The following is a 27,975-nucleotide window of genomic DNA, read 5'->3' on the forward strand; positions in this document are numbered from 1 at the left end:
ACTTAAAATGGATAGATTCCATTTGTTTCGAAAATTATAACAATAAAAAAGTTACCTCAATTATGTACCACTAACTAAAAAACCACCTTAGAGCATCCACGGTGGTGCGGATGTCCCGACAGACATTCGAAAAACACCTCCTGCCACGTAATAAGGACTTCCCACTGCACTGCTACATCATAAGGACATCCCACTGCACAATGACGGACATCTCCAAGGACATCCCGACGAACTTCCCACAATAATAAAAATTCACGAATTTACCAAATTAAACAATTTACAGAATTAAACAATTTACGGAATTAAAATTTCGACACAAATACGGAGAAATTGCAACCACTTTATTTATAGAATTTATAGAATTTTCGAAAAAAATAATAAAATAACCGAGACGTCCGCGCGGACGTCCGTGGAGTCAACACAATGGCGGACGTCTTGGGAACGCCGCAGAACTCCGATATCCGCAGCGGACGTCCGTATCCGCGTCACCGCTGCACAATGGCGGACGTCCCGCGCGGAAATCCGGCACACCTGCCGGATGTCCACCGGGACGGACGCTATTGTTGATGCTCTTAGCCGTAAATTAAGAATATTGAAACTCAAATAAAACAAAATATTGTATCATTCCAGAGAGTTCTAAATAAGAATCACATGTAAAACTTACAAAATCACAAATTTGTCTATCTACAAAATAGAAAAATGACAAATATACAAATACTCATTTCAGTGATCGAATCATGTAACTAATTTGTCACTTCAGAAATTAGTAGTATTAATATTGGCGGTCCACTTGGATAGCACTTGTTGGGGGATGTCATTTGCTGCCAAAAATGCACATGTATTAAAATTTGATAAGCAATTAAATTACTATTCGATACAGTAATTGCAAATTCCTATTGGTGCAAAAAAATAAAAAATAGTGAATGTGGAAAACTTATTGATGGCAAATGTAACGACAATGGCGTGGTATGGTATAAGCTTGCCATTTTCCTATATATATTATTCCCATACTAATTTGTGACTTAGTGTATTGCATAATTGCATTTGCATTTCCTCTTTCTCATCTTCATCTTCACCAACTGTCTCTCCCATATTTTCATGTGAGAGAGATTTCTCATTTCTTCCCTGTAAAGATGATGATGATGACGCGCAGACTCCCTTTCTCCCCCCGCCTCGCCGCCGCCTCCAAATCCACGCTCTCCCAAGCCGCTCGGGAAAATGATTCCCTTCTTCCTAAAATGCCCCCCTTCGACTACTCCCCTCCGCCCTACACCGGCCCCTCCGCCGACGAGATCCTCGCCAAGCGCCGCCAGTTCCTCAACCCCGCCATCTTCCATTTCTTCAAAAAACCTGTGAGATTCGATTCGATTCGCCACCCCGTCCTCTTCAATGTTATTTCATTTTGTGAATTGATTTATTGATTGTTTGTTTGTGTTTTGCGAAGTTGTGTTTGGTTGACGGGAAGAGGCAGTATCTGTTCGACGACAAGGGGAGGAGATATCTCGACGCGTTCGGCGGGATCGCCACCGTCGGCTGCGGCCACAGCCACCCGGAGGTGGTGGAGGCCGTCGTCAATCAGATTAAGCGTCTCCAGCATTCCACCATCCTCTATCTCAATCCTGCCATCGCCGATTTCGCCGAGGCGCTCGCTTCCAAGTTTCCCGGTGATCTCAAGGTTTATAGCATTAGGAAAACTAATACTACTACCATTTTAAAATTATGTTTGTTGCGACTGCTGATGTTATGCTGTGTTCTGATTTAGGTCGTTTTCTTCACGAATTCGGGGACGGAAGCGAACGAGCTGGCCTTGATGATGGCGCGGCTCTACAGTGGGTGCCATGATGTGATCTCGATTAGGAATGGATACCATGGTAATGCAGCAGGCACAATGGGTGCTACTGCTCAAGGAAGCTACAAATTCAATGTTGTGCAGGTATATTAACATTTCGATTGCTTACAATATTTTGTGCTTGAATTGTTTCGATTGCCTAATCAGGTTACCATAGTTAAGCTTGGAAATTCGATGGACTTTTGGCTCTAGAGTGTTAACATTGAGTATTAGGATTCTGTCACAGTTTAAAGGACAAACTTTTTGAGAAATTGTGTTATAGAAAGAGATGTGTCTTATCGTGTTGAATTTGTGCAACTTTTCTTATTGTTTTTCAAAAGCTGTATCTTGATTTTGTTCCATTTTTGGTCTTGCTTGTGACAGACTGGAGTTCATCATGCACTCAACCCAGACCAGTACAGAGGCGTATTTGGGTCGGATGGATTGAAGTATGCAAAGGATGTTGAAGATATAGTTACTTACGGAACATCTGGTCATGTCGGTGCTTTCATTGCTGAAGCCGTACAGGTAAAAATCTTGATGTATGAAGCGTTTTAAAATGTGTGAGCATGTTCTTTTCCTTGTTTAGTGATGAATTTCAATCTGTACAGGGAGTTGGTGGGATTATGGAATTGGCTCCTGGGTATCTGCCTGCGGTCTATAACACCATAAGAAAAGCAGGTGGCCTTTGCATAGCAGATGAGGTCCAATCAGGTTTTGCTCGGACAGGGAGCCACTTTTGGGGCTTTGAGGCCCATGGAGTTGTGCCTGATATAGTTACCATGGCAAAGGTAGTTTCATCATTTTTGAAGTCTTCATTCTTTGATCATCACAAAAAATCTGTCAGATATGGGCTGCATTTTACTGGTATTATGTTGTGTGTGCATCATCTCAGGGCATTGGAAATGGAATACCACTTGGTGCAGTGATTACCACACCTGAGATTGCAAAGGTCTTGACTTATCGAAGCTATTTCAACACGTTTGGTGGCAATCCCGTCTGCACTGCTGCTGGTCATGCAGTTCTTAAAGTGATAGAGAAAGAACAGCTTCAGCAGAATGCTCTCACTGTCGGATCATACTTGAAGGATCGCCTCCTTTCGTTGAAGGACAAATACGAGAGTATGCCTCAACTTGTAAATCTAAATGTGAAAGAACCACAGAAGTGAAGCTAAATATGACAACTTGAAATAGTGTCTCCATGGATCATAGGGTGTTGTTGTGCAGTTATCGGTGATGTCCGGGGAAGAGGTATGATGCTCGGAATTGAACTGGTAACGGATCACCAGCTGAAAACCCCTGCCAAGGATGAGACTCTTTATGTAATGGAACAGATGAAAGGTGATAATTGCTCTCTTAAAACAGGTCCATTTTTATCGTACTTAATTGGGCTCAAATCCTAATCAATGCAAATGTTGTCTTCTCAGATATGGGAGTTCTTATCGGGAAAGGGGGGTTCTTCGGCAATGTGTTCAGGATCACCCCGCCTCTCTGCTTCACCAAGGAGGATGCTGGTTTGTCTCCATTCCTTAAACTTTTTTTCTTAATAACTGACCTGATCATATAACCGTTGTTTTCTTATGTTGATGCAGATTTCCTTGTGGATGTGATGGACTATTCATTGTCGAAAGTGTAGAGTTGGGTAGTGAAGAAAAAGGAGAGCCGGTCTTGGAATGAATGGTGGTGGTGTTGTGTATATGTTAGCCATGAAAATAAAGCATTTGCGGAGATGGTAAGACATCACCTCGTTGTCTCAGGTCTCCGCTGTTTGCCTACCTTCATTCTCCCAAGGGAATTAGGCTGCCCGCGTATAAGCTTGTGCTATGTATTATAGATTATTATTTCCTGTATGGAAATTGTTTCATTTATGTGATGAAGTCAGTATTTTTGCTAATCCTTTTTTCTCACAAATATTAATACTGTCTCCCACTTTTTACTCGCGATTGTGTTTTGGTCGATTACTCTATTCAATTTAAAGTACAATCGATTATTAATATACTTTGAGATAGGTATGTGAAAATGGATATTGGGTATTGGATACCCGATATTCAAACCGAAAAAGTCAAGTAATTGGATACCCGAAACCCGATTTTTCGGGTATCGAATCGGGATCGGGTAGTGAGAATTTTGGATGATCGGGTATCAGGTTACCCGATACATAATCGGGTATACCCGAATTATCCGATTTATTTTTTTAAAATTAATAAATTATGTTTTTATCATAATTGAATATAATATAATTTAATTTCTCAATTACATGTGGATGGATGAAAGATACTAATATGTAAATTTCTTATTGTGGATGGATGAAAAATGTAACTTAATTTAATTTCTTATTTTGGATGGATGAAAGATGAAAAATATAATTTAATTTCTTAATTACATGTGGATGGATGAAAGATGTTAATATGTTACTATAACTTATGAATTTTGTATTTCTCAAAGTTTGTAGTTATTTTTCTCTTAAATTCGAACTACTACAATAATTTTGTATGTCTAAAAATTTATAGTTATTTTCTCTTGAATACTACTTCAACTTTGCATTAAATTTGAACTAAATAATATTAAATAAATTGTAAAACTTTGTAGTTAATTTAAAAAAATCAAAATTACCATCGGGACTGGATACCCAATATTTCGGGACTGGATACCTGAGTCGGGTATCCGGGTACCCGAAATCAAATTCGGGTCAGGTATCGGGTATTGGATTTTGGGAATTTTGGGATCGGGTACCCAATTTGACAAGAGACTTGTTTCAACTGCTAAAAGAATTGTAAAGCATCATATGTAAATAGTTCTGAATTTGAATTCAAGATATACCTATCCAGGGATGGATCTAGTCCATTGTGCTAGTGAATTAAGATGCAGATTTTAGTCACAGGAACCCAATTCTTGCTGCAACTCTCAAGTATAGAACCAGGTATAAGACAGGAACTGGGGTGGGGTGATCACGGACATTTCGCCACGTGCTCGTGTTTGTGATCACGGACATCGTGCCACTTACTCGTGTTTGTGATCATCGAGCAAACTTGTCAACCTACGCACCACGAAGGCTTTCCTGATTCGTTCATGGCAAATCATTTAAACACTTTTCCTAGAAGTAGGAAAAACTACTAACATATTTCAATCATATGATGCTATCTCTGCTCCTACTAGGCTACTATTGTATATGAATCATATGATGCTACTTGTGAAATGCTTACACTTGTACTAATGTTTGGCATATAACTTAGGTGAGTGGCTGAAAAGGGGAAAGCACATTGCAATTGTTGTTGTTCAAATGCCAAATTTGGAAATTTATATGGAAATCCAGCTTGCATTACTATACTTTACAACTTGTAAATTGTATTGGACAGCTCTAAATTGAGGATCAAAAGAGTGACAGATTGAAGCTTATTATACTAATGATAAATAGTTTATTCTTCAATGTTAGAGTAATTCACAATCATTTTTTTCCACGTCAAACTTCTTGTACTTGCTGGAATTTTTATAATGTCTAGATGCAGAGCCTTAGTTTTTGAATTCTAAGTACTCCATACACAAGTAACAACATATTGTCTAGATCATTACACAACATATACTAGGTCATTATAGTAGTAATGTTTAATTAAACTAATGCTATTAATATATCCTCCATATTTTTATATTCACTAATTAATAACTCATGATTAATTACAATATGTTTTTGCTATAATACTCTCGTCGTCCCATAAAAATAGACTAATTTTGTCATTTTTATTTGTCCCATAAAAATAGACATTTCTATTTTTAATCAACTTTTTCTCTTTATTATGTCGAATCTCATTCCTTGTTAACACTATTTCAATAACATTTTTTTATATATTTTATCAATTGTACATAAAAACTTATACTCTAAAATGTGTTACTTACATGAGACGGAGGAAGTATTATTTTACCACATTACATTTTTTGAATTCTTATGTACAGTACTTATCTATCCTTATTTGTGACTTGTTGTACCAAACACTTCAATAGGATAACTGATAATTATGTTTAGCTATCAAACACCCAATTAAGATAAATTAACTAATCAAAATTGTGATAACTATCACGAATTATATTATGTCTAATCGAAACATGACATAGCTACCAAACGATGTCTAACCTTATACTAGTAAGGAGTATATTTCAAGTATTATATAAATCGACAAAATAAATTAATTAAATTTCCTCATTCACAAAATTTTACTACTAATAGTTTTAATATCTATATATATAACTAAATATATATGTAAGATTTAATGCTATTTGTAATATTCTTGTAATTATATTTAATCATTCACTAAATTTAATATACTTTGTAAATTATATATTGTAGGTTTAATTGGTTCCGATTAAATCTGTAGATTCGGCCGGTTTGCTTACCTAGCCGTTTATCAAAACATTGCCACCGTAAACATAATAAAATTAAAAACGGAAAAATGATTTATGAAAAAAGAATGAGATGCAGAGATGCAATTCAGTGCCAACGTGAACTCAACGTTTCTCAACTGATCGTCTTCCTTGCGTTGACACTATCGTTTCTTCTTTTCCAATTTCCTCATTCCGTTTCCCAATCCTGATCACATTCTTATTCAACTTCACTTCCAACTGAATTGATTTCCCATCTTCTTCAGAAACCCCCCACTTTTTAGATATTAAAACCGTCAATTCTCTCTGGAAAAAGATCTTTTCCGGTTTATTGTTCGCTGTTAAACAATGGCTCTTAGGAGGAGGCAGCAAATCGGCAAGGCAGACGGCGGCTTCTCCTACACTTACGATTCTCCGCCGCCTCCATCCGCTGACAGTTCTTCATCTTCTTCTTCCGCCTCCTCGCTCGCCGCCAAAGCTATCAGAGCTTCGTCGGCGTACAGGGAGTCATCGCTCTCTTCTGTCTACGAACAGTCGGCTCTCTCTTCCCCGCGCGGTTCTTCTCCTTCCGTTGTTAAGGTGCGATTTTAGTTCGTGTTTAGTTTTAGGTCTGCTGATTTGTTTTATATTGAAATGTTTTCCTTGTTGTTACCTCTTTTATTTATTTATTTATTGTTTTATGATAGCAATGTGTTTTTCTGTTCCCCAATTTGAGTTTGCGGTGCAATGTTCCATGAGTTGTGATGTTTTGTGGGTCTAGAATGATAAATGTTGACCAATCGACAACCTTCCTCCCTGGTTCAATTGCATTTTATAGGGTTTACACTCCTAATCTGTTGGTGAACGTGAAGTTGGCTTTAGGTTAGGTATTTCCTCTTGATAGGTATAGTAGTGAGTGGGTATGAGTATGACTTATGCATTCATGGACAGTTGAACAAGTAATCTTATCTCTAATTGGGTCTTGGTTGAAGGCTTGCTGTAGGGTCTGAATTGGCACATGTAGAGCGACTACATGTTGGATTAGGAATTCCATTAAAATTTCACTGCTATGGTTATGATTATATTTGGATCTACGAATCAGCAGCAGAAGTTTGTATCATTTAATAACTTAACTTTGGTAGGTGGACTCTTGATGAATTCTGTGTACATGCTTAAAGTTCTGCATCGTGTTGGGTTTGGTGGCAGGATGGATTCTAGCAACATATGTCCACTTTTCTTCCATATGACCTATGTCTTGCAACTGATGGTCATTTTCTATAGTAATGCAGTCTTGTATAAGTAGATCCCGCTATTTTTCCCGAAAGTGCTATACTTTGTAAATGTACCAAACCGCCTTTTGTTTATATACTTGATAATTTATAAATTGTGACATTCCATATCTCATATTGCACTTATTCCAGGACATTAGAATCATTGTTAACAGGTTGATGGCTTTATTTCTGAGAGTGAACAATCTATCTAAACACACTCTTCTACCCATACCCAAACCAATTGCCTTCTCCTTGACTATTTCTTTAGTATCACCTCTTCCTACCAATTGCCTTCTCCTTGACTATCTCTTTAGTATCACCTCTTCCTACCTAAACCTCTCTTTTATCTCCTCGATGTGTGTGAGCGCGCGCATGTCAATTCAACACATCATTACATCCAGTTTTTATAATTTCAGAATTATGTACCCCTTGTTAATACAGGATCTTGTAACTACCTAAGTTGATAATATTCTGGTTTTTTTTAGGATTAGATTGACTGTGCAGATCTCTCCGATCATCTTGTACTTGCTGAAGTAATTTATCAGTATTTGATATAGGATCCACCCATCTATGACCATGCACCAAAGAAAAGCATAAATGGATCTAAGCAAGGATTCTGGGGGGTGCTAGCTCAGAAAGCTAAATCAATCATTGATGAGGATACTGCTAACAAACACGAGACACCCAGAGAGACAACTTTTGGGGCATCTGATAGAAGCAAAAGGGGCCAGGTACGGAATTTTTGCTTAAATTATTTTAAGCAATATGACCATACGGAATGTCACAATTCACATTAATCTTATGAAAATCAGAGTTAAAGGAATCACTTCACACCTTTTTCTTCCAAAAACCAAACTTTTTCACATGATTCTTTTACTTACTTATTTATTTTCTCCTTTGTTCAGTACCATAGCACATATGATTCTCAAGACAGCCATCGGAAGACTGAAGGTCCTGGGATACAGAAGGGACTAGATGCTATTGCTTCATCCCTTAATTATATTGGTGGTACCATTGGAAAATCTCTTGAGGTAGGCTTTCTTCCCCCTGTTTCTTTCTATGTGAGTTGTGACAGGAGTATGAGATTGTAATTTGTAAGTGGGTTTTGTCATGTTAAGTCTTTTAACTATAGTTTTATTTCTTGGTGGATATTTTCTTGCTAGCTGTTCTGCATAGTTAGTCAGATGGTACCTTAAAACAACTTTTTGGCATAAATCACCAAAATAACACACACTCTACTCTGTTGCAGGAGGGTATCACAGCCGTTGAGAACCGCACTGCGGGCTTAATTCAAGAGACTCGTAAGATTCAGATAAGGAAAAAGAATAATAGCGCCGGATCACAGAATCGGGCTTCTGATTTTGACAGCCTGAGACGACAACCTATGCAACAGAGTCATGTCCAACCTAAGAATCACAGTACAGAGGAAACACAGTTGAAGGCATCTCGAGACGTAAGGTTGCAACTTTGTAGTATTGGTTTTATTAGAGCACGAGATTGTTTCGAGCTAAGACCTTTTTTTCTTTTATGCTGTTTTTCAAGTCCTGCATGTCTAAACCCATGATGCTCACTATAATCTCTTTTGTTAATAAATACTTGTAATATTAAAGGATCTCAATGTCAATTATACTGTATTCAGTAACTTGTATGAACACTGTTCATGGTGTTCAAGATACCTTGGATGCTTATTCAGTTAGACTGCATAGAAGGATTTGTAAAGATGATTGTCATGGTGCTATGTTATACATTAACTTGTAAAGAAGTCATGCTCGATTAAAGAAAACAGGATTTAGAAAAATTGCATTTAAAGAGAGGTTGTATTGGTTCTGATAGCCTAAATGCGTACATGTAATTGGTTATACCATGGGTGATAGTGGAGCCAGTAAGTTGAAGCAGCCCTATAATAACAAAGAGGCTTTTAAAACATTTTCTTATTGGAACTTTGTCGCTAGATGACAAATAAGCATCATATCCCTTTGTGTATAATCTTGCGCGTGGCTCTGTTAGAATTCTTCTCTTGTTTTAATTTCTGATTCAGAACTTCACCTTTGCTCATTTGCATGTACATAATCGTTGCATTTATGCTTGTTAAGTCATTCCGATAAATTGTTTTTGTGGTAATGTGAAGCATATAGTAGATATTGCTGGTCACTTGAAGCATTTTATCCATCTAACTTGAGATGAAGCTGCTACGTGCAGTTTGAAAATCTGAATTTTGGTAATATTTATGAGATGCATGATAGTATCTGTTCCACACTCTCAGGTTGAGATGGCAACGACTGCTAAAGCAAAACTTCTGATGAGAGAGATGAACACAGTCAAAGCTGATTTTGCTTTTGCAAAAGACCGATGTGCTCAGCTAGAAGAAGAAAACAGGATGCTTAGGGAAAGTCTTGAAAAAGGTGATAACCCAGATGATGATGACTTGGTAAGTAATCTATCACCAATAGAAGGATAGCCACCTTTTTTCTTTTCGGATGAAGTTTTATAATGAATTTAAAAAATCTGAACCATCAGGTGTCATTATCACTGATTCTGAAATCCTCCTCCATGGTTATTTCACATCCAAATCATTTTATCAAGTGCCTCTGTCAATTTCTCAAACATCTTTTTGGAATTCTCATATTTGAAGATATCAAAGAAAATATGTGAATGTTTTATGTGCCAAAATGTGCTGTATATATAGTTGATGCTTTGGGTTCAATTTATCAAAGTTCTTGGACCTTAATTACTTAACAACTTTTAAAACATTGTTGGGGCTCAAAAGATAAGTAAATCTCAGCCATAAATACCTTCCGAGGCTTTTATACCGTTTGTTGAGTATTGAGGTTGGTTGATTAAAGAAACTCTGCATAACAGATTGTGTTGTCTGTCAGTCTGTCTGAGGGCACATGAATGTTATCCTCAGGGGAATGTTTTAGCACTATACTTGCATCTTTAAATGCACTATTTAGAATTCTTATTCCAGTATCAAGTCACAATATACATATAAGTTTAGACAAAATTTATTAAAAGGTTATGTTCCAGAATTATATGAGGGTTTTTCTCTTGAAGTATCAACATTAATTTTACAAGAACTCGAGGAGTGCAATTAAATTTAATATATCTAGCAGTTGGTCACTGTTATGAGTAAAATGTATGCCGTCTTGCTAGGCTAATTTTCAACAATAAAAGTACCCAAATTACGTACCTGAAGTCCTCAATCTGAAAAACTCAATGATTTCTATGCTGTTATAAACTTGCTACTTAGTTTAACCTTTAAAGGTTATTCGAGGCACTTTAATTAACTGATCTGTGATACTTGTGTTAATCCAGCATCATGACTGAACTTACCATGTGCTAATCACCATTACAATAATAAGGTTGTGCATATTATTGAATATATGTCTTGCATTGTGTGGGCGTTTGCAAACATAGAAAATATGTACTATTAGATAACTGAAATGTCTCTGAGATCCATCCTCTGGGTGAAAAGGAATGTCACGTGCCATTTGGTGGCCAAAAGCTGAAGTTTCCTATTCCTTACACAATTATGTATTTGAGTGTCTTGTTACGGGTGCCAGATTTTGTATCTTTTAAAAGAAATGACACATTATTTGTGTTTTCAGCATTGAAAAGATGCTCTGTTTATATGCACTTTTGAGTTTTAACTACAGGATTCACACTTTGCTTAGGCTTTTCTACACTTTACATTCCCATTATTCTTACATGCAAAAAGGAGATGGTTCATTCAATTGCTACTACAAATCTGTCCGGGATTTACAAGTACATACTTAATAAGTGAATTGAAATGTTGTTTACCAGATAAGGCTCCAGCTCGAGTCTCCTTTGGCTGAGAAAGCTCGACTCGCCCAAGAGAACTCAGTCTATGCAAGGGAGAATCGTTTCCTGAGGGAGATTGTTGAATACCATTAGCTTACCATGCAGGATGTTGTGTATTTTGATGAAGGCAGTGAAGAGGTCACAGAGGTCTACCCCATCAAGTTAACCACAGCTTCTAATATGCAACCCTCTGCAGCCTCTCCAACTCCAACGGTTCCCCATGGCGCAATCAAAGCACCGCAAAACGTCTCTCTCAAAACTGCCCCGTCTGTAGAGCACCAAGAGCCTCCACAAACTACTGGCACAACCAACCCGTATGTACAGATGCCAGGAGAAGATGTTAGAAAAAATTAAGTGGATCTCAGCTGCGCCGCCGCCTCATCTTATCGATTTGCAAAGGTTTGAGTTTAGTTGAGTTGACCCCAGTTTCTCATTTTTGTGAATGAGGAATCTGTCAGCTGTATTCTTTCGATTTTTTATTCCGTTTTACTTTTTTTCTGTAAATCATTGTATTTCTGGTAAATTATTGTCGCATGCTGATGATTTAATACTTTGTTTTGTTTCTTCTTCTTTTTTTCCTACAGAGAGAATTTGGTCCAACACTTGTAAGCTTTGTCTGCTTCTTTATGATAGTGTGAATTGACGATTGGGAACTGTAAATTTATTTCATCATCTTTATGGAGCAACTGTAATTCTGCCTACTCTATTTATACTGTATTCTGCATAGATGCCTCATTTAGTGACAAATACTTTTTGGTTTGCATACATCAAGGTGGTGTGGCCCAAAAGAATTATTTAATAAATTTCTCCTCATCTTAGGTCATTTGCAACGCTTTCTCTTATTCGTCTCTTAAATTACTATTCATGGGCCTCACTATATTTTTTTACTTCATCTCTTAACTAAGGGACATAACCTGCAACCCAACATCTCTTATCCGTCCTTTAACCGTCTCTTAAATTGTTATTCATTCAATTTCATTTTTTATTTTTATTTTTATTTTCAACAAATTCAATTAATAAAAACACACTTCATTAAATAAAATAAAATTGCAACATAAAATTCGTAAAATCCTAAAAAAAATTAAAAACACATAATTTAATAATTTCCTCTACCAAATTTTGTCCAAATATGCTCCATTAGATAATCTTGGAGTTGGGCGTGGGCGGTAGAGTCACGTGTCCTTGCCCAAATAGACAACCGTTCTTGTATAGACGGATGCACTCCACTGCGAGGCGGACTACTTGCGGTAGAGCTTCCGAGGGCTTCAGGGTCGAACCAATTTCCCGCCTCAGGTCCTTCGTCTTGGACAATCATGTTGTGCAAGATTATGCACGTATACATGATGTCGACCATACTCTTCATGAATCACGTACGAGCCGGGGCTTTGATTATGTTGAAGCGCGTTTGGAGAACCCCGAACGTCCTCTCCACATCCTTGCGAGCAGCCTCCTGCTTCTGCGCAAAAAAGGGCCTGCTTTGCGTTCACAGGCCTGTTGCACGTCTTCACGAAGGTTGGCCACTTCGGGTAGATGCCGTCGGCAAGATAGTACCACATTTTATACCGCCGGTTGTTAGCGATGAAGTTGATGGCCGGCGCTTTACCATCCAAAACTTCGGGGAAGAGGTCGGATTGGTGGAGCACGTTTATGTCGTTGTTCGATCCGGGACTCCAAAGTACGCATGCCAGATCCATAGTCAGTAGTCGGCAACGGCCTCGAGTATAACGGTGGGGTAGGTGCCTTTGTGGCCACTAGTGTACGACCCCCTCCACGCCACAAGGCAATTCTTCCATTGCCAGTCCATGCAATCGACGCTGCCAAGCATCCCGGTGAATCCGTGCACTTCTTCGTGAAGGTGGAGCAGAAACTGACAATCTGTCGTGCTTGGCCTCCGGAGATATTCGTCGGTGAAGGCTGCCCGGACGCCTTTGCAGAATTGGATCAAGCACATTCTCCCATTGCTTTCTCCAATGTGGAGGTATTCGTCGAACACATCCGCTGTTTATCCAGTCGCAAGTTGACGGATTGCTGCAGTACATTTCTGCAGCGTCGTGTGACTGGGAAGGCTGACGGCGTCGAACATTTCTTGGAAGAACTCTTCCCGGGCTGCCAATGTATTTGCGATGTGGAGAAATAGTGGTTTCCGCATGCGGAAACGTCGACGGAAGTAGATATCTCCCCAAACCGGGTTATCGCAGAAGTAGTCGCGGACTAACCATGCGGCGGCTTCCTCCCGGTTACGATAGATGTAAGTCCGGGAGCGTCTTTGGGGCGGCGCGGCTTCCTCCGCCTCCCGGCATCGATCTTCTTCAAGTGATTCTTCCATTATTCGACGCATTTACTCATATGGATCCATTAGATCGATTAACTTTGGGGGAAGAATAAAAGAGTTGATTTGAGATGAAAATTGGAGTTGAAAGAGAGATGATTTGAGAAGAATAGATGTGTGTTTGTGTGTGAAATGAGGATGCAATATGAGTATTTATAGAGTAAAAAAAATAGGAAAACGGTCGAAAAATGGTAATATTACCGTTTTTTGAATTTTTTTTATTAAATTCAATTTTTTTTTTAAAAATGATTTATTGCGTTAGCGTAACGAAACCCACTCACGGGGCGGCGAGTGGGCGTCACGCATGGCGCCGGAGCGCACCACGTCGCGCGCGCGCGTGGCGAGACGTCTCGCGGGCCGTCTCGGAGAGACTGGTGTCTCGGCGGGCTGGGGACGCGATGGGATACTGCAACGCGTCCCGCGCGTGCCTCGTCACGGAGGTATGGGCTTCGAGCCACCCGCGTCACGGAGGAACACGCTGCAGAAATACTACTATCGTACAACAATGAAGCTAGGAACTTGAAAGTAAATTAGACCATACCTAAATAAAATAAAATCACATTAGAAATAGTAAAATAAATTCTACTTTTAAAATGTGGAAAAACATACAGTATAACAGTCTAATAACGAGATGAATTAGCCTAAAGTTTTCGTATTCCCAAAACCTTAAAAAAAATAATATTAAAACATAAAAAATTTACATTGTGCAATAGAGGTAGTCCATGTCTGTAAAACTTCAACAACCTTAATCAAATATAAACACCAATGTATTAAAAATTACAACAAAGAGAGCATCTCGAAACACATTGAAATGATCTCATGGAACTTCAAAGTAAACAGGCAAAAATTATCATACAATGTTGCAATCTTGTTTCCGAATCTTAAAGAATGTATGACAAATTATTGTTGAACTATTCCTAAGCTCATGATGACGGCCCACCAATGTATTCCAAGCATGAGGGCATCAGCAGTGGGGCGCCATAGGGCGCGCCACATCATCATTTTATTATTTTGTTTAATTAATTTAAATGTTTTCAAATAACAAGTAACGAGTAAATAAAAAACGTCTAAATAACAAAAGGCGACGCATTAATAAAAAAAAGTTACACCATTCAACTTTAAAAAAAAACTAAGTCGGTACAATTCCCAACTTCCGACGCAGCTCATCGATTAACGCCGGAGATATTCGGCTTCGTCGGGGTCGGTACACTTCTTGAGTGCCTTGTGCGTCTGCAATAACGTCCTCGCCATCGACGCTGTTGCCAACGACTCAAACGCGGTGGCCGTCTAGGTAGGGAGCTTTTCCGGGAACGGAGATGGGTTTGCAGCGGTCGAGGATGAGGTCGCGGCCGCCTTCCCTTTGGCCTTCGCAGCCTTGACGCCGGGCGGATGCCGGGAGGACACCGGTGTGCCGGAACTCCCTTCATCCACGTACGTCCGGTTGAGGTCAACCGGGTGATTGCCGCTGCCGCTGCTCGTGTAATCACCAGCTTCGGTGGTCTTCGTCCTCTTCAGGGCACCAGTGTGCAGAATTCCACCTTGGAACTTCTGCTTGTCCCTCAAGAGCGCCCAGATGGCCTCGTGCTTGAAGTCGTCGTACATCGACCGGTACGACAACAGCGCTTTAGCGCGCACGTCGCTCAAGCTCTCGCCGCTCCCGTGTGCCCGCGTGAACTTCTCGAACTCCGCCGCGTACAAGTTCACTTGCTTCTTCACTTGATCCCAGTGCTTGCGGAGTTGCTCACGTTTGCGCTTGTACGCGGTCGGCGGCTTGGCCTCATTGTAGAGGCCGGCGATGCGCTCCCAGTACGCGCCCTGCCTCTAGTTGTTCGTGAAAATCGGTTCTTCCGATATATCTACCCAACACCGGGCCAAAATGAGGGTTTCGTCATCGGTGTAGTTTGTACGGCCGGGGGCGTACTCATCCCAATTTCCGGGAGGCGGCAACTTCTGCGCCCCCTGCCGGTTCCGCTTCTTTTTGGCTGGGGCGGAAGCGGTCGCGGCGAGTTCGGGATCGGCCGCTGCGGCATCACGACGGGAGGGAGCGCTTGGTCGGTTTGGAGACGGCTCCATGTCAGACAATCCGTACGATTCCGTACTGAAATCGGGATCGTACTGGGTGTCGGCGTCGAACGAACGATATTCGTCGGGTTCTGTACCCGGCCAATGCGCCTCTCCGCTAAACATATGACTATTGGGACTTGAATCCATTTCGTAGTAATTATGTAAATGTAATAAGTTGCGAAAGTGAAATCGTGAAATGAAATTACAAATGAACTCTATTTATAAAAAAACGAAACCGCGTGTCATCGTCCGCGTCGATCGTCCGCGTAGCCCCCAGTGGCGCGGACGATGGCCTATCGTCCGCGTAGGCCGCAATGGGGCGGACGATGGGCATCGTCCGCGCTATACTCCGCGCCCTTGTATAGGGAGCGACGATCGTCCGCGGCCTATGTCACGCACCCGCAATGGGGCGGACGATGGCGGGCGCGGACGATGCGCGCCATCGAGCGTGCCATCATCCGCCCCATTGCGGATGGCCTGATGGTTGATTGTTTATGAAATTTGAGCATTATAAATAATAAGTTGAATTGTACTATTCTAGTAATTGCTTATTTAATTACTTCTATTACAATTTCAGAGTAAAATAATGTAGCACGGAGTTCATGATCGTGGTCCACCAAGGCCCACGATTGTGTTCCGTGGCGCTTACGGTGGCCATAGGCTGACGCACCTTATATTAGTAAAGAGGCTTAATCCCCTACTAAGATAACTTTTCTTACGTTTTAGCTATATAATTTCACTGAACTTAAATTATAAGTTCGTTTGGTTGAAAATTGACTGTGATACAAAGATATACTAACCGGACGTAATACAACCCAATGAAGAATGGAGAAAATAAATCGAAATAAACTTAATTGAAATTACAAAGAAGAATTCGAAACAATAAACCGTAATGATGTAAGCCGAGTCGAGGAGTTCTCTTTCCGCAAGACGAGATACGCCCCGGTAGTGCTCCCGGTTTGGCGTGTCGTCTCTGAAGTAGCAGCATCGCTAGCAGCAGAGCTCCAGCGAACGGGAGTAAGGCGAGAGCAGAGCTTCGACGAGAAGATTATGCAGAGAGAGAGAGAGAGCGTGTATGCAAGAATGCTTGAGTTTTTTGTCTACTGAATGCAATGGATGCATGCCTATTTATAGGCTAAGTCCACCGGCAGGGGTCATCAAAGCCATTGACCGTAACCGCCGGGGGTTACTGACTGGTGCACTAGCCGTTGGGAGCTGAAGAGACATGATGCCTCTGGACACACTACACGACAGGATACACCATGGATCGTCTGGGTCCATCGGGGACCTTTTGTCTCCCCTTATGCATCGGGGTCCAGCAGGGACCTTTTGTCTCCCGTTATGCGTCGGGGTCCAGTGGGGACCTGACCTAGACCGAGACCACCATGAGTCGGGGTCCGTCGGGGATAGCTTGGAGTTGGAGGTGGTCTAAAAGGAACAAGCAGCCCAAAGATCAATTGCCAAGATCCAAGACGGGCGCAGCTCCCGGTGCACGGGTCATGGTGCGCGGCTCGCGGGCGGGTGTTCGTGCGTGTGGGCTCTGTTACCCATCTTATTCCACGATAATTATTACACATAATAATTTATCTTATTAAATACTTCATCAAAGAAGTTTATCATCTCCGATGTGGGATAATTAACACTTAGTTAATTAATCCCTTAGTTTTTTTCTCATAGTTCATTTCTAGCTTTATTGTGACTAACTTTAATATATTATTTTTCACTCATCGGGAATCGGTTTTAAGAAAATGAATATGCTACGGTCATCTACTCGGAACTTAGATCAACGCTATTGCATTTAATTTCACAAAATTAAATGTCTTGTAACATTTATTATTAGTCAAAGTCGTTTGACCAAGCACGATTCCAACTTAAGTATCTATCATCTCAAAAGAACATATAATCCTAGAGATTAGTATTCCGAAATTCCAAATTCAAACTTGAAGATGGCTATTCCGCCGTGGCTCATGAACGCTACACAACCATGGTCACGACCGTGGGTGTCACGTTTGATTCATTTCGATTATCATTGGGACCGACGTATGTAGATAAAGATTCTACTAAAATCTATGAATCAGAAAATTAAATTTTATTTTAAAAACGGCATATCCTCATTAATGCATATGAATAGGAAAACAAAGGGACGAATTAAAGCAAAAGGAGAGGAAGGTCAGCCGGGCCAAATTTATTACTGCTTACTAACTAATACTCACACCACACTAAGTGTGCACAAACAGAACCGGACCCGGAACCGGAACCGGCGGTTCGGCGATTAACACGGGCCGGTTCAGGTTCGGCAAAATCATGAACCGTGAACCGTCGGTTCGGCGGTTTGAACCGCCGGTTTAACGGTTCAACGGCTAAATCCGGGATAGGTTCGTAGGGGTTCAAAGTAGGGACCGGTGTGAACCGGCGGTTTTGACGAAACCGCCGGTTTTGGCCAAAAACTGCCTGTTTTGGACGAAAACCGGCGGTTCAAACCGGCGGTTCCGACCGGTTTCCGCCGGTTCCAGGTGCTTTTCAGGCGTAGGGGCTAGGGTGCAGCGCATAGGCATGCGTGTCGGTTAGAAACCGGCGGTTTTTTGTCGGAAAACCGTGGAAAAACCGCCGGTTTAGTGGGTGAACCGCCGGTTCGGGCGGTAAACCGGCGGTTTGGCCGAAAATTTGAAATGTGAAATTTTTTCTTTTTTTTTTTATTTATTTCTTCCAATTTTACTCCTATAAATACTCAACTTGCCCTTCATTTCTCCTCACCACATTCTTGTGTTAATAAGAACTTCTCTTCTCAATATCAATTTCTCTATTCTCTCCTCATTCTCTCTAATTGCTCAAGTTGTTTACTAGTTTCTACTTACTAGTTACTACTATATTTGTTGTTGTGCTCGTAATTCATCACTTATACAGTTATACTCCATATATATTCCATCCATACTACTTTCATTTATCAATATGTCTTTTTCTCGTGGTGGATCCGGACGTGGTGATCGGGATAAGGGAATTGCCCAAGATCAAAGTACTACTCGTTCCTCAAAATCAAGGCAACCTAGTCGTCGAGATGTTATGGAAGAGGTTTCCCGAGTGGCGGCTGTAACGACCCGAAATTTTGTAACTCAGAAATTAGTTAAAAATTTGTTAGGTTTTTTAATACAATATTTAAGTTGTGAGGTGTAGGATTTTAGAAATTGAAATAATTTGAAAAAAAAAAGAAGAAATAAGAAAAGGAAAAGGAAAAGAAAATTAGAGATGGAAAATGGGGATAAATTGCCTCCCTTCTGGAACTTACGGGAGTCCTCTATCTCTCTCTCACATTTCTATACCTCTATTTCACCATGGATACACACACACATTCCTCCATGGAGCGCTGCCGCACCTCCGGCAACCATCGCCTTCCGTTCAGCGTGGCAGCCCTCCGTGTCTCCCTCTCTGTCTCGTCACATCTCAACCTCCCTACACACCAACACACGTACATCTCTCTCTCTGCAGCGGATGTCCGACGGATTTTCCGCCACCACCGTCACCGTTTTCCGGCAGGTGTGAGTTGGAATTGTCTCCCCTTTGTGTAAGCAACTCTCTCACACCTCCAATTTGTCTATTTTCTTCTTCATATTGAAGCTAGGGTTCACAATCAAGTTTTTCCCCATTTTGGAATTAAGAATTCTGATGAAATTATTGGGATGATTTTATGGTTTAGATAGTATGAATTTTGAAATATACAAGTGGAAACTATGTTGAGGTGAAGGAAGCAAAGTAGACAGCTTTTGTGTCATGTTCTGGCAGATTTTATTCGACTCAGTTAACCAAGTAAACGATCTCATTTTCTTGCGAAATTTTAACTGAACATACTTTTATGTGTCTTCTGCTATGTGGCCAAAATTCAGCTTCAGCCGAATCGAAATGAATTTATAATGAATTTTGAAAGGGGACTGCGCTGTTCAGCTAGGTTTGGGTATATTTTGCTGTTTTCAGCTCCTGGTTTTGAAGTTTTTGACACCCTTAAGGTGTTGCAAACTGTATTTTCAAATTTTCTGCATGAACCTTGATGTCTTTGGGAGCTCTTTGTAAAATTTCAACTGATTTGACTGTCATTTACTATTTTTAGAAAATCTCCAAACACAGCTGCCAGAATCTGTCAGGTAGTGATAGACAGTGGGAAAATGGCCATATCGCCCAACCTACTGGGAATTTTTGAAAGAACTTTGTTTTAAAATTTAACTAGACACCAAGGGGATTCTTTTGGTATAGGGCTTGACCTCTCGTACTCCGTGCAAAAGAAGTAACTAAAGAGAACTTGTTTTATGCTTAAGTTATTTTTTGGTGTTGTGTTGATAAGAATTATTTATTGAAAGGAAATTCTTCCCCGAGAGATAGCATGAGCATCGAGAAGGCGAAGGATAAGTGATTCAATGAAGGAATTCTCGGTTTTAAGGTAGTATATTCTACATTAGGACTTAATTCCTTAATTAAGCTTACATGATTGCATATATAATATTATGTGTTAATCGGTGATACATTTGCGATCTATATACTTTATTTATGACGTGAAATATGTGAAGATATTGATAGAATTGGAATCTATCTGTTTATTTGATATGATCTGGTGTGAAAAGAAGTTGTTGATCTGATATGTTAAAGATTAATGGAAATAAGTAATTCGATGAGAAAATGAATATAAATGAGGCTGGAAAGTAAATGAGATAAATGATATATGCCTATGAAATGTATACTTATGTGATTTACATGTGAAGATGTCTGATCTATCTATGATGATGCCTGATCTGTATGCATTGATGTGTTATGACGCAAATTGTCAGAAATAAAGTATATTTGACTGTGTTTACGCCCCGTGCTTGAGTGTATTATGTGGGTACAATTGGCATGCCATAGGACAGCAGCGCTGCATTATCTGTGATCACTCGTCTTCTGGATAACCGAAGCGAGGATCGTCTGTTATCTGATGGGCCCCTATCTGATCTGTCTGATATGCACCCTAATGGGTGGTCTGATTATCTGTCTGCACCCTAATGGGTGGTCTGTGCGGCGTCCTCTCGAGGACCATGGCCGCGTCTGTATCTGATTCTGTTTCTGATCTGTCCGCGTACCCTAGTTTGTCACTAAGCACTTAATGGGGCTATATGTATTCTGATATGTGCGAACAATGGTGATTGTTATATGTGTTATGATATGGGATTGTGTGAAGCCTCTGTTATAACTCTGATGTATCTGGTACATGAGAGCAGATTTGTTATATGTGTTTGGATATGTGAAAGCTATATTCTTATGTGAAAAACGATATTATGTGATGCTAAATGATATATTCTGATGCTAATGATCCTCTGATGCAAAAAGGGTGAATCTGACATTGTTTGGTATGATTTGACGTTGTATGAAGTTATGATGTTGCTCGACACTAGCAATTGATAATTGATCATGTTTATTGATATATTATGAGATTATATGATTATGCCATCAGTAAGTCCCAAGAAATCAAAGGAGGAAAGGTCAGACTTTTATTGTTGGTTATTTTGATATGTATATGGTTATGAGAATGTTGGCGATCTGTATACGCGTTGGTTTATAAATAATATTGTGACATATTCTGTGGTTAACTCGATAATTGGTGATGTGAACTTTACTTTGTGTTCTATCTTATTAGTTTATGAAGTTATATGTGATTATGAATCTGGTAAATTCCATGAGATCAAGGAATGATGACCTAAACTTATGATTATGATGTTGGGGGTTTCTGATATTAGATATATGTAAATGGATATGGTGAGGTAGGTTTTGGAGTGTTTTCTGGATTAAGAATAATGAAAACACATAGGTTGCATAACGTTTACTTAACTCCATAAATTAGGCTCTAATGTTGATTATACTACTGGGCTTGTTGAAGCTCATTCCATTCTTCTTTTTCCCCTGCAGATTAGCTCTTTCGATGTACAACTGCTCAAGTCGGGTCACTAGCCAACCTTTGTGTGTTAGGAAAATTCTTTCAGATATTCTAGATGTGGCATATATAGAAAGTGTAATGTAGTTCGGACGTTTCATTTACTTCGCTATCCAGGTTGTATAAATATATATATATATATATATATATATAAACTTTCGGATATGGTCTAATTTCGGATGATATATAGCAATTTTTCCGTTTGCCAAAAAAAAAAGAAGAATCAAGGATTTTATGTTAAGTCGGGATTGGTACTGAAAGGTGACATCACTTATTCGATTATTAAACTAATCGGGTAAGGGGTGTTACATGTTTTGGTATCAGAGCCTAGGTTTAGGCGGTCGTAGGCTTGACACGTTTTAGATGTGTATAGAAACATGCCACATAGGATTTTGATTTAAGTCATTGCTAGTGACCTGGTGTGTGTATGTTTTCCTGATGTGTACTTGTTTTCTGGCTTCAAGACTTGACAGTTTTTAGTTTCTGAGTGATACGGAAAACCTTTCTGTATAAGGTTCGAATTGGTGAATTGAGGTTGAATAGACCGATGATCCTGTTGTCATTTGGCCGGCTATTGAAAGAAAAAGCTTGCATATGCTGCCCTTTAAATTGGCTCTTCAACTTATATTATATACGATGCCATTCGTCGTCGTGTTCTTGCTTTCTGTCTTCCTCAAGAGTAGAACTTTCTCAACAACACCACAGAAGAAAAAAAAAAAAAAAAAAAAAAGAGAAGAGTCCGCTTTGGTTGCCCACTGATCTGATCATCTATCAACACTGGGCTTTAAAGCTCCTTTAGCTGATATGGTTTAGTAATATGAATATGCCAAATGAGAGTTATCCTTCGTGATCTCTTCCTTTGAGAATTGTTGTTTGGGACCCTCCAACGTGTTTGCCTTTTTGTTGACCTTATAAGATAATTGAAGGAAGTGATTTTTCCTGCTAGTACTGTTACCTTGGAGAAATTATCTTCTTTGATTAATTCCTAATAATTGCATCCTTCCGCGTCATCTAAACATTAAGTGTTTACTTATCCACCACCACTGTGTCATTATTTTCTATACCGAGTCTGTAGCTACTTGTAGTTTATGTGAAACCTGATTCTGACCCTTGAAACTTGGAATACTTTTGGTTGAACCTTCTGTCCTTCGTGATTTATTGTCTCTAATCACAATAATCCTTTACTTGTGTGCTTTTGCCACTAAATTTTGTTGTTGAAGTTATTCGAGCTTATGTCTTTTATATTGACAAAGCCTCTTTGATAGTTGTTTTTAAGAGATGACACATTAACCATAATATCTTTAGTTGACCCCTTCAATATAAATTATTGGCGTTCTTTCCTGCCGAAATTACACTGATTCCTTTGCCTAACCCTATTGTTTAAATTGTCTTCTATCTCGAGACATTTCTGAGACTTGAGATTTGAGTTGATGTTTTACCTTTGTCTCCAATAACTCTGCTTCAATCATCATCTCTATGAGTTGTTTTTCTTTGAACTATCTTCGAAACATATGGACCCAGCCAATGATATGATTCATATGTTCCTATTGTTTCTTAACCATGATATTTGTTAACTTAAGACCAGATGTGGCTCAGAGAATATGCTAACCGGTCATTGTTCTATTGAAATTTTTACCACCTCAATCGTGCTTTTCTGACCTTTAGATTATTGACTATTCGCTTATGTCCTACAGATGCTTAAATTGTTCTGGGAGGTAATAAATATCTGAATTATGGAGCAAAGTTTCCATGTGACTGAGAAAGTAGTTAAGTGGAACTGGCCACTCCACGTAACTCGAATCTCAGTAGTGTCCTTCTTCGACAAACCAATGGGTTTTAACTTTGAAGTCATTTCATTGGACTTATTGTCATTTCATTCTTACCATCGGTTACCTTTTCCAAGCTCTTTCGGTAATTATTTAATGAAATCATTTGATCAGTCACTCTACTACAATGTATTAAAGGGATCATCTATTTTCTCATCATTGTTGTTTCCTGTTGATTTTCCATTCCATAGAATTCGTGGATCAACTCTTCCAATTGGTATCGTCATGTCTTGATCCGAAATATCTTTTTGTGATATCATATTCGTTGAACATCTGAGATGATCAATCTCTGAATTTTCTTTTGAAGATCAAGTTTAACCACTTATTATTCACTTGATGCATCCAATAAGTTAATGATCCATTTTTGCCTCAATAATTTCCTAAATCATGTGAACCGTATTAACCAATCTCTGTGTCAATCTCTGTCTCCTGTCATCTAATATTTCTCGTACATCTACACTAGAAAGTCATGCCTTAATGGATATCTTTGTACCTGAGTTTGGATCACCTTGTCCAGGATCTTCTGTTTTGGCTTACTAAGAGGCAATATGTGTCTCCATACCTATTTCTTCCGTAATGTGTAACCTTCTAAAATTCGATACTTTCTGTACCCTTGCCTATTGGAGTTGGTGATATTTTTGACCATCTGATGTTAGTTTCTGCTACCAGAACTTCTATCAAAGGTAAATTGATTGTCTTATCTGTAAGTTTCTTATGTTCCTTTCTGAATAATCCACCCGAGATATCGAGATATTTTCTAATCTATCTCTCTGGTGAATAGTGTCTCTATGCCTGCATTTGAACCGGATGTCTTATGGCTCTTATATTACAAACATTACTTTTGGTGAAGTACGGTTTGCATGAATCTGTCATTGAACAATCCAATCTCATTGACAATTTTTGCGATTCCTCTCCCCAAATTTATATCACGTGTTATCTTCGAATCAATCATTTACTTTATATAAAGCTCTCCTTCCTTTCTTTCTTGAGTACGAGTTGTTCGATCGAAAATGGAACAGACTTAAGATTTTCCTACACTTGTTATGTTATGAAAGTTCTCGAGGTTCATTCGAATCTGAGTTGTCATAAACCTATAATTTGTGCTTACTGAGACTAATCCTTGAGCCTACGATGATCGGATCTGAGATTATCTTGCAAAACTAATTGTTGGTGAAAGATGGTGACTTGTGACAAACTGAAGATTTAAAATTCTTGAGTTCATGTTGGTTTGGTTACTATGATTTAATATCTTTGAACTACTATGATAGTGAATGGCTTACAGAAACATCACTACATGCTTATGTGATCATTTGTGATTCTGCTATATGATGTTGATGAGATGAAAAAAAAAATCCACGTCAATGCCAATCGTTCTGTTGTCTTTAGTGTGGTGGGCTTGGCTAGGACTAATTTTTTTGCATGAATTGGGTATAAAATTTCCTTGAGAGAATATGATATGAAAGCAATATTCTGTCTATTCGATTCGGGTATCAATTTCGAGGACGAAATTTCCTAAGGGGGGAGAGTTGTAACGACCCGAAATTTTGTAACTCAGAAATTAGTTAAAAATTTGTTAGGTTTTTGAATACAATATTTAAGTTGTGAGGTGTAGGATTTTAGAAATTGAAATAATTTGAAAAAAAAAAGAAGAAATAAGAAAAGGAAAAGGAAAAGAAAATTAGAGATGGAAAATGGGGATAAATTGCCTCCCTTCTGGAACTTACGGGAGTCCTCTATCTCTCTCTCACATTTCTATACCTCTATTTCACCATGGATACACACACACATTCCTCCATGGAGCGCTGCCGCACCTCCGGCAACCATCGCCTTCCGTTCAGCGTGGCAGCCCTCCGTGTCTCCCTCTCTGTCTCGTCACATCTCAACCTCCCTACACACCAACACACGTACATCTCTCTCTCTGCAGCGGATGTCCGACGGATTTTCCGCCACCACCGTCACCGTTTTCCGGCAGGTGTGAGTTGGAATTGTCTCCCCTTTGTGTAAGCAACTCTCTCACACCTCCAATTTGTCTATTTTCTTCTTCATATTGAAGCTAGGGTTCACAATCAAGTTTTTCCCCATTTTGGAATTAAGAATTCTGATGAAATTATTGGGATGATTTTATGGTTTAGATAGTATGAATTTTGAAATATACAAGTGGAAACTATGTTGAGGTGAAGGAAGCAAAGTAGACAGCTTTTGTGTCATGTTCTGGCAGATTTTATTCGACTCAGTTAACCAAGTAAACGATCTCATTTTCTTGCGAAATTTTAACTGAACATACTTTTATGTGTCTTCTGCTATGTGGCCAAAATTCAGCTTCAGCCGAATCGAAATGAATTTATAATGAATTTTGAAAGGGGACTGCGCTGTTCAGCTAGGTTTGGGTATATTTTGCTGTTTTCAGCTCCTGGTTTTGAAGTTTTTGACACCCTTAAGGTGTTGCAAACTGTATTTTCAAATTTTCTGCATGAACCTTGATGTCTTTGGGAGCTCTTTGTAAAATTTCAACTGATTTGACTGTCATTTACTATTTTTAGAAAATCTCCAAACACAGCTGCCAGAATCTGTCAGGTAGTGATAGACAGTGGGAAAATGGCCATATCGCCCAACCTACTGGGAATTTTTGAAAGAACTTTGTTTTAAAATTTAACTAGACACCAAGGGGATTCTTTTGGTATAGGGCTTGACCTCTCGTACTCCGTGCAAAAGAAGTAACTAAAGAGAACTTGTTTTATGCTTAAGTTATTTTTTGGTGTTGTGTTGATAAGAATTATTTATTGAAAGGAAATTCTTCCCCGAGAGATAGCATGAGCATCGAGAAGGCGAAGGATAAGTGATTCAATGAAGGAATTCTCGGTTTTAAGGTAGTATATTCTACATTAGGACTTAATTCCTTAATTAAGCTTACATGATTGCATATATAATATTATGTGTTAATCGGTGATACATTTGCGATCTATATACTTTATTTATGACGTGAAATATGTGAAGATATTGATAGAATTGGAATCTATCTGTTTATTTGATATGATCTGGTGTGAAAAGAAGTTGTTGATCTGATATGTTAAAGATTAATGGAAATAAGTAATTCGATGAGAAAATGAATATAAATGAGGCTGGAAAGTAAATGAGATAAATGATATATGCCTATGAAATGTATACTTATGTGATTTACATGTGAAGATGTCTGATCTATCTATGATGATGCCTGATCTGTATGCATTGATGTGTTATGACGCAAATTGTCAGAAATAAAGTATATTTGACTGTGTTTACGCCCCGTGCTTGAGTGTATTATGTGGGTACAATTGGCATGCCATAGGACAGCAGCGCTGCATTATCTGTGATCACTCGTCTTCTGGATAACCGAAGCGAGGATCGTCTGTTATCTGATGGGCCCCTATCTGATCTGTCTGATATGCACCCTAATGGGTGGTCTGATTATCTGTCTGCACCCTAATGGGTGGTCTGTGCGGCGTCCTCTCGAGGACCATGGCCGCGTCTGTATCTGATTCTGTTTCTGATCTGTCCGCGTACCCTAGTTTGTCACTAAGCACTTAATGGGGCTATATGTATTCTGATATGTGCGAACAATGGTGATTGTTATATGTGTTATGATATGGGATTGTGTGAAGCCTCTGTTATAACTCTGATGTATCTGGTACATGAGAGCAGATTTGTTATATGTGTTTGGATATGTGAAAGCTATATTCTTATGTGAAAAACGATATTATGTGATGCTAAATGATATATTCTGATGCTAATGATCCTCTGATGCAAAAAGGGTGAATCTGACATTGTTTGGTATGATTTGACGTTGTATGAAGTTATGATGTTGCTCGACACTAGCAATTGATAATTGATCATGTTTATTGATATATTATGAGATTATATGATTATGCCATCAGTAAGTCCCAAGAAATCAAAGGAGGAAAGGTCAGACTTTTATTGTTGGTTATTTTGATATGTATATGATTATGAGAATGTTGGCGATCTGTATACGCGTTGGTTTATAAATAATATTGTGACATATTCTGTGGTTAACTCGATAATTGGTGATGTGAACTTTACTTTGTGTTCTATCTTATTAGTTTATGAAGTTATATGTGATTATGAATCTGGTAAATTCCATGAGATCAAGGAATGATGACCTAAACTTATGATTATGATGTTGGGGGTTTCTGATATTAGATATATGTAAATGGATATGGTGAGGTAGGTTTTGGAGTGTTTTCTGGATTAAGAATAATGAAAACACATAGGTTGCATAACGTTTACTTAACTCCATAAATTAGGCTCTAATGTTGATTATACTACTGGGCTTGTTGAAGCTCATTCCATTCTTCTTTTTCCCCTGCAGATTAGCTCTTTCGATGTACAACTGCTCAAGTCGGGTCACTAGCCAACCTTTGTGTGTTAGGAAAATTCTTTCAGATATTCTAGATGTGGCATATATAGAAAGTGTAATGTAGTTCGGACGTTTCATTTACTTCGCTATCCAGGTTGTATAAATATATATATATATATATATATATA

The 27,975-nt window shown here is 39.1% G+C and overlaps 1 protein-coding gene, 2 long non-coding RNA genes and 1 pseudogene across 4 annotated transcripts; 3 read left to right on the forward strand and 1 right to left on the reverse strand.

Moving 5' to 3' along the window:
• The first annotated feature begins 1,012 nt into the window (after positions 1-1,012).
• On the forward strand, positions 1,013-3,721 carry LOC121745175 (alanine--glyoxylate aminotransferase 2 homolog 3, mitochondrial-like). 2 transcript variants are annotated; one of them, XM_042138978.1, is made up of 9 exons: positions 1,013-1,352; positions 1,445-1,675; positions 1,763-1,933; positions 2,213-2,356; positions 2,440-2,619; positions 2,724-2,949; positions 3,040-3,168; positions 3,255-3,341; positions 3,420-3,721. In XM_042138978.1, the coding sequence occupies exons 1-9, from the start codon at positions 1,134-1,136 to the stop codon at positions 3,461-3,463; spliced, it is 1,431 nt and encodes a 476-aa protein (XP_041994912.1). In that variant the 5' UTR covers positions 1,013-1,133; the 3' UTR covers positions 3,464-3,721. The 2 variants fall into 2 exon arrangements, with proteins under 2 accessions (XP_041994912.1, XP_041994913.1); XM_042138979.1 differs by having other exon boundaries at positions 3,055-3,168.
• A 2,535-nt stretch (positions 3,722-6,256) lies between these two features.
• On the forward strand, positions 6,257-11,974 carry LOC121744310 (annotated as a pseudogene).
• LOC121744311 lies at positions 11,044-11,562 on the reverse strand. The gene is made up of 2 exons (XR_006038546.1): positions 11,424-11,562; positions 11,044-11,336 (listed from the first exon to the last, which is right to left on the reverse strand). It is a non-coding gene; the product is annotated as an uncharacterized LOC121744311 (long non-coding RNA).
• A 6,880-nt stretch (positions 11,975-18,854) lies between the features above and the next one.
• LOC121743189 lies at positions 18,855-27,963 on the forward strand. Its single transcript, XR_006038223.1, has 5 exons — positions 18,855-19,222; positions 20,010-20,089; positions 21,586-25,436; positions 26,224-26,303; positions 27,800-27,963. It is a non-coding gene; the product is annotated as an uncharacterized LOC121743189 (long non-coding RNA).
• Positions 27,964-27,975: the final 12 nt, after the last annotated feature.

This window comes from Salvia splendens, chromosome 8 (assembly GCF_004379255.2).
Source record: "Salvia splendens isolate huo1 chromosome 8, SspV2, whole genome shotgun sequence".
NCBI classification, from domain to species: domain Eukaryota; kingdom Viridiplantae; phylum Streptophyta; class Magnoliopsida; order Lamiales; family Lamiaceae; genus Salvia; species Salvia splendens.

Coding starts and splice junctions, on each gene's coding strand:
- LOC121745175 (XM_042138978.1), top strand. CDS start 1,134: ATGATGATGATGACGCGCAGACTCCCTTTCTCCCCCCGCCTCGCCGCC. Junction 1,353..1,444: donor TCCATTTCTTCAAAAAACCT/GTGAGATTCGAT, acceptor TGTTTTGCGAAG/TTGTGTTTGGTTGACGGGAA. Junction 2,950..3,039: donor GTTGAAGGACAAATACGAGA/GTATGCCTCAAC, acceptor CATGGATCATAG/GGTGTTGTTGTGCAGTTATC.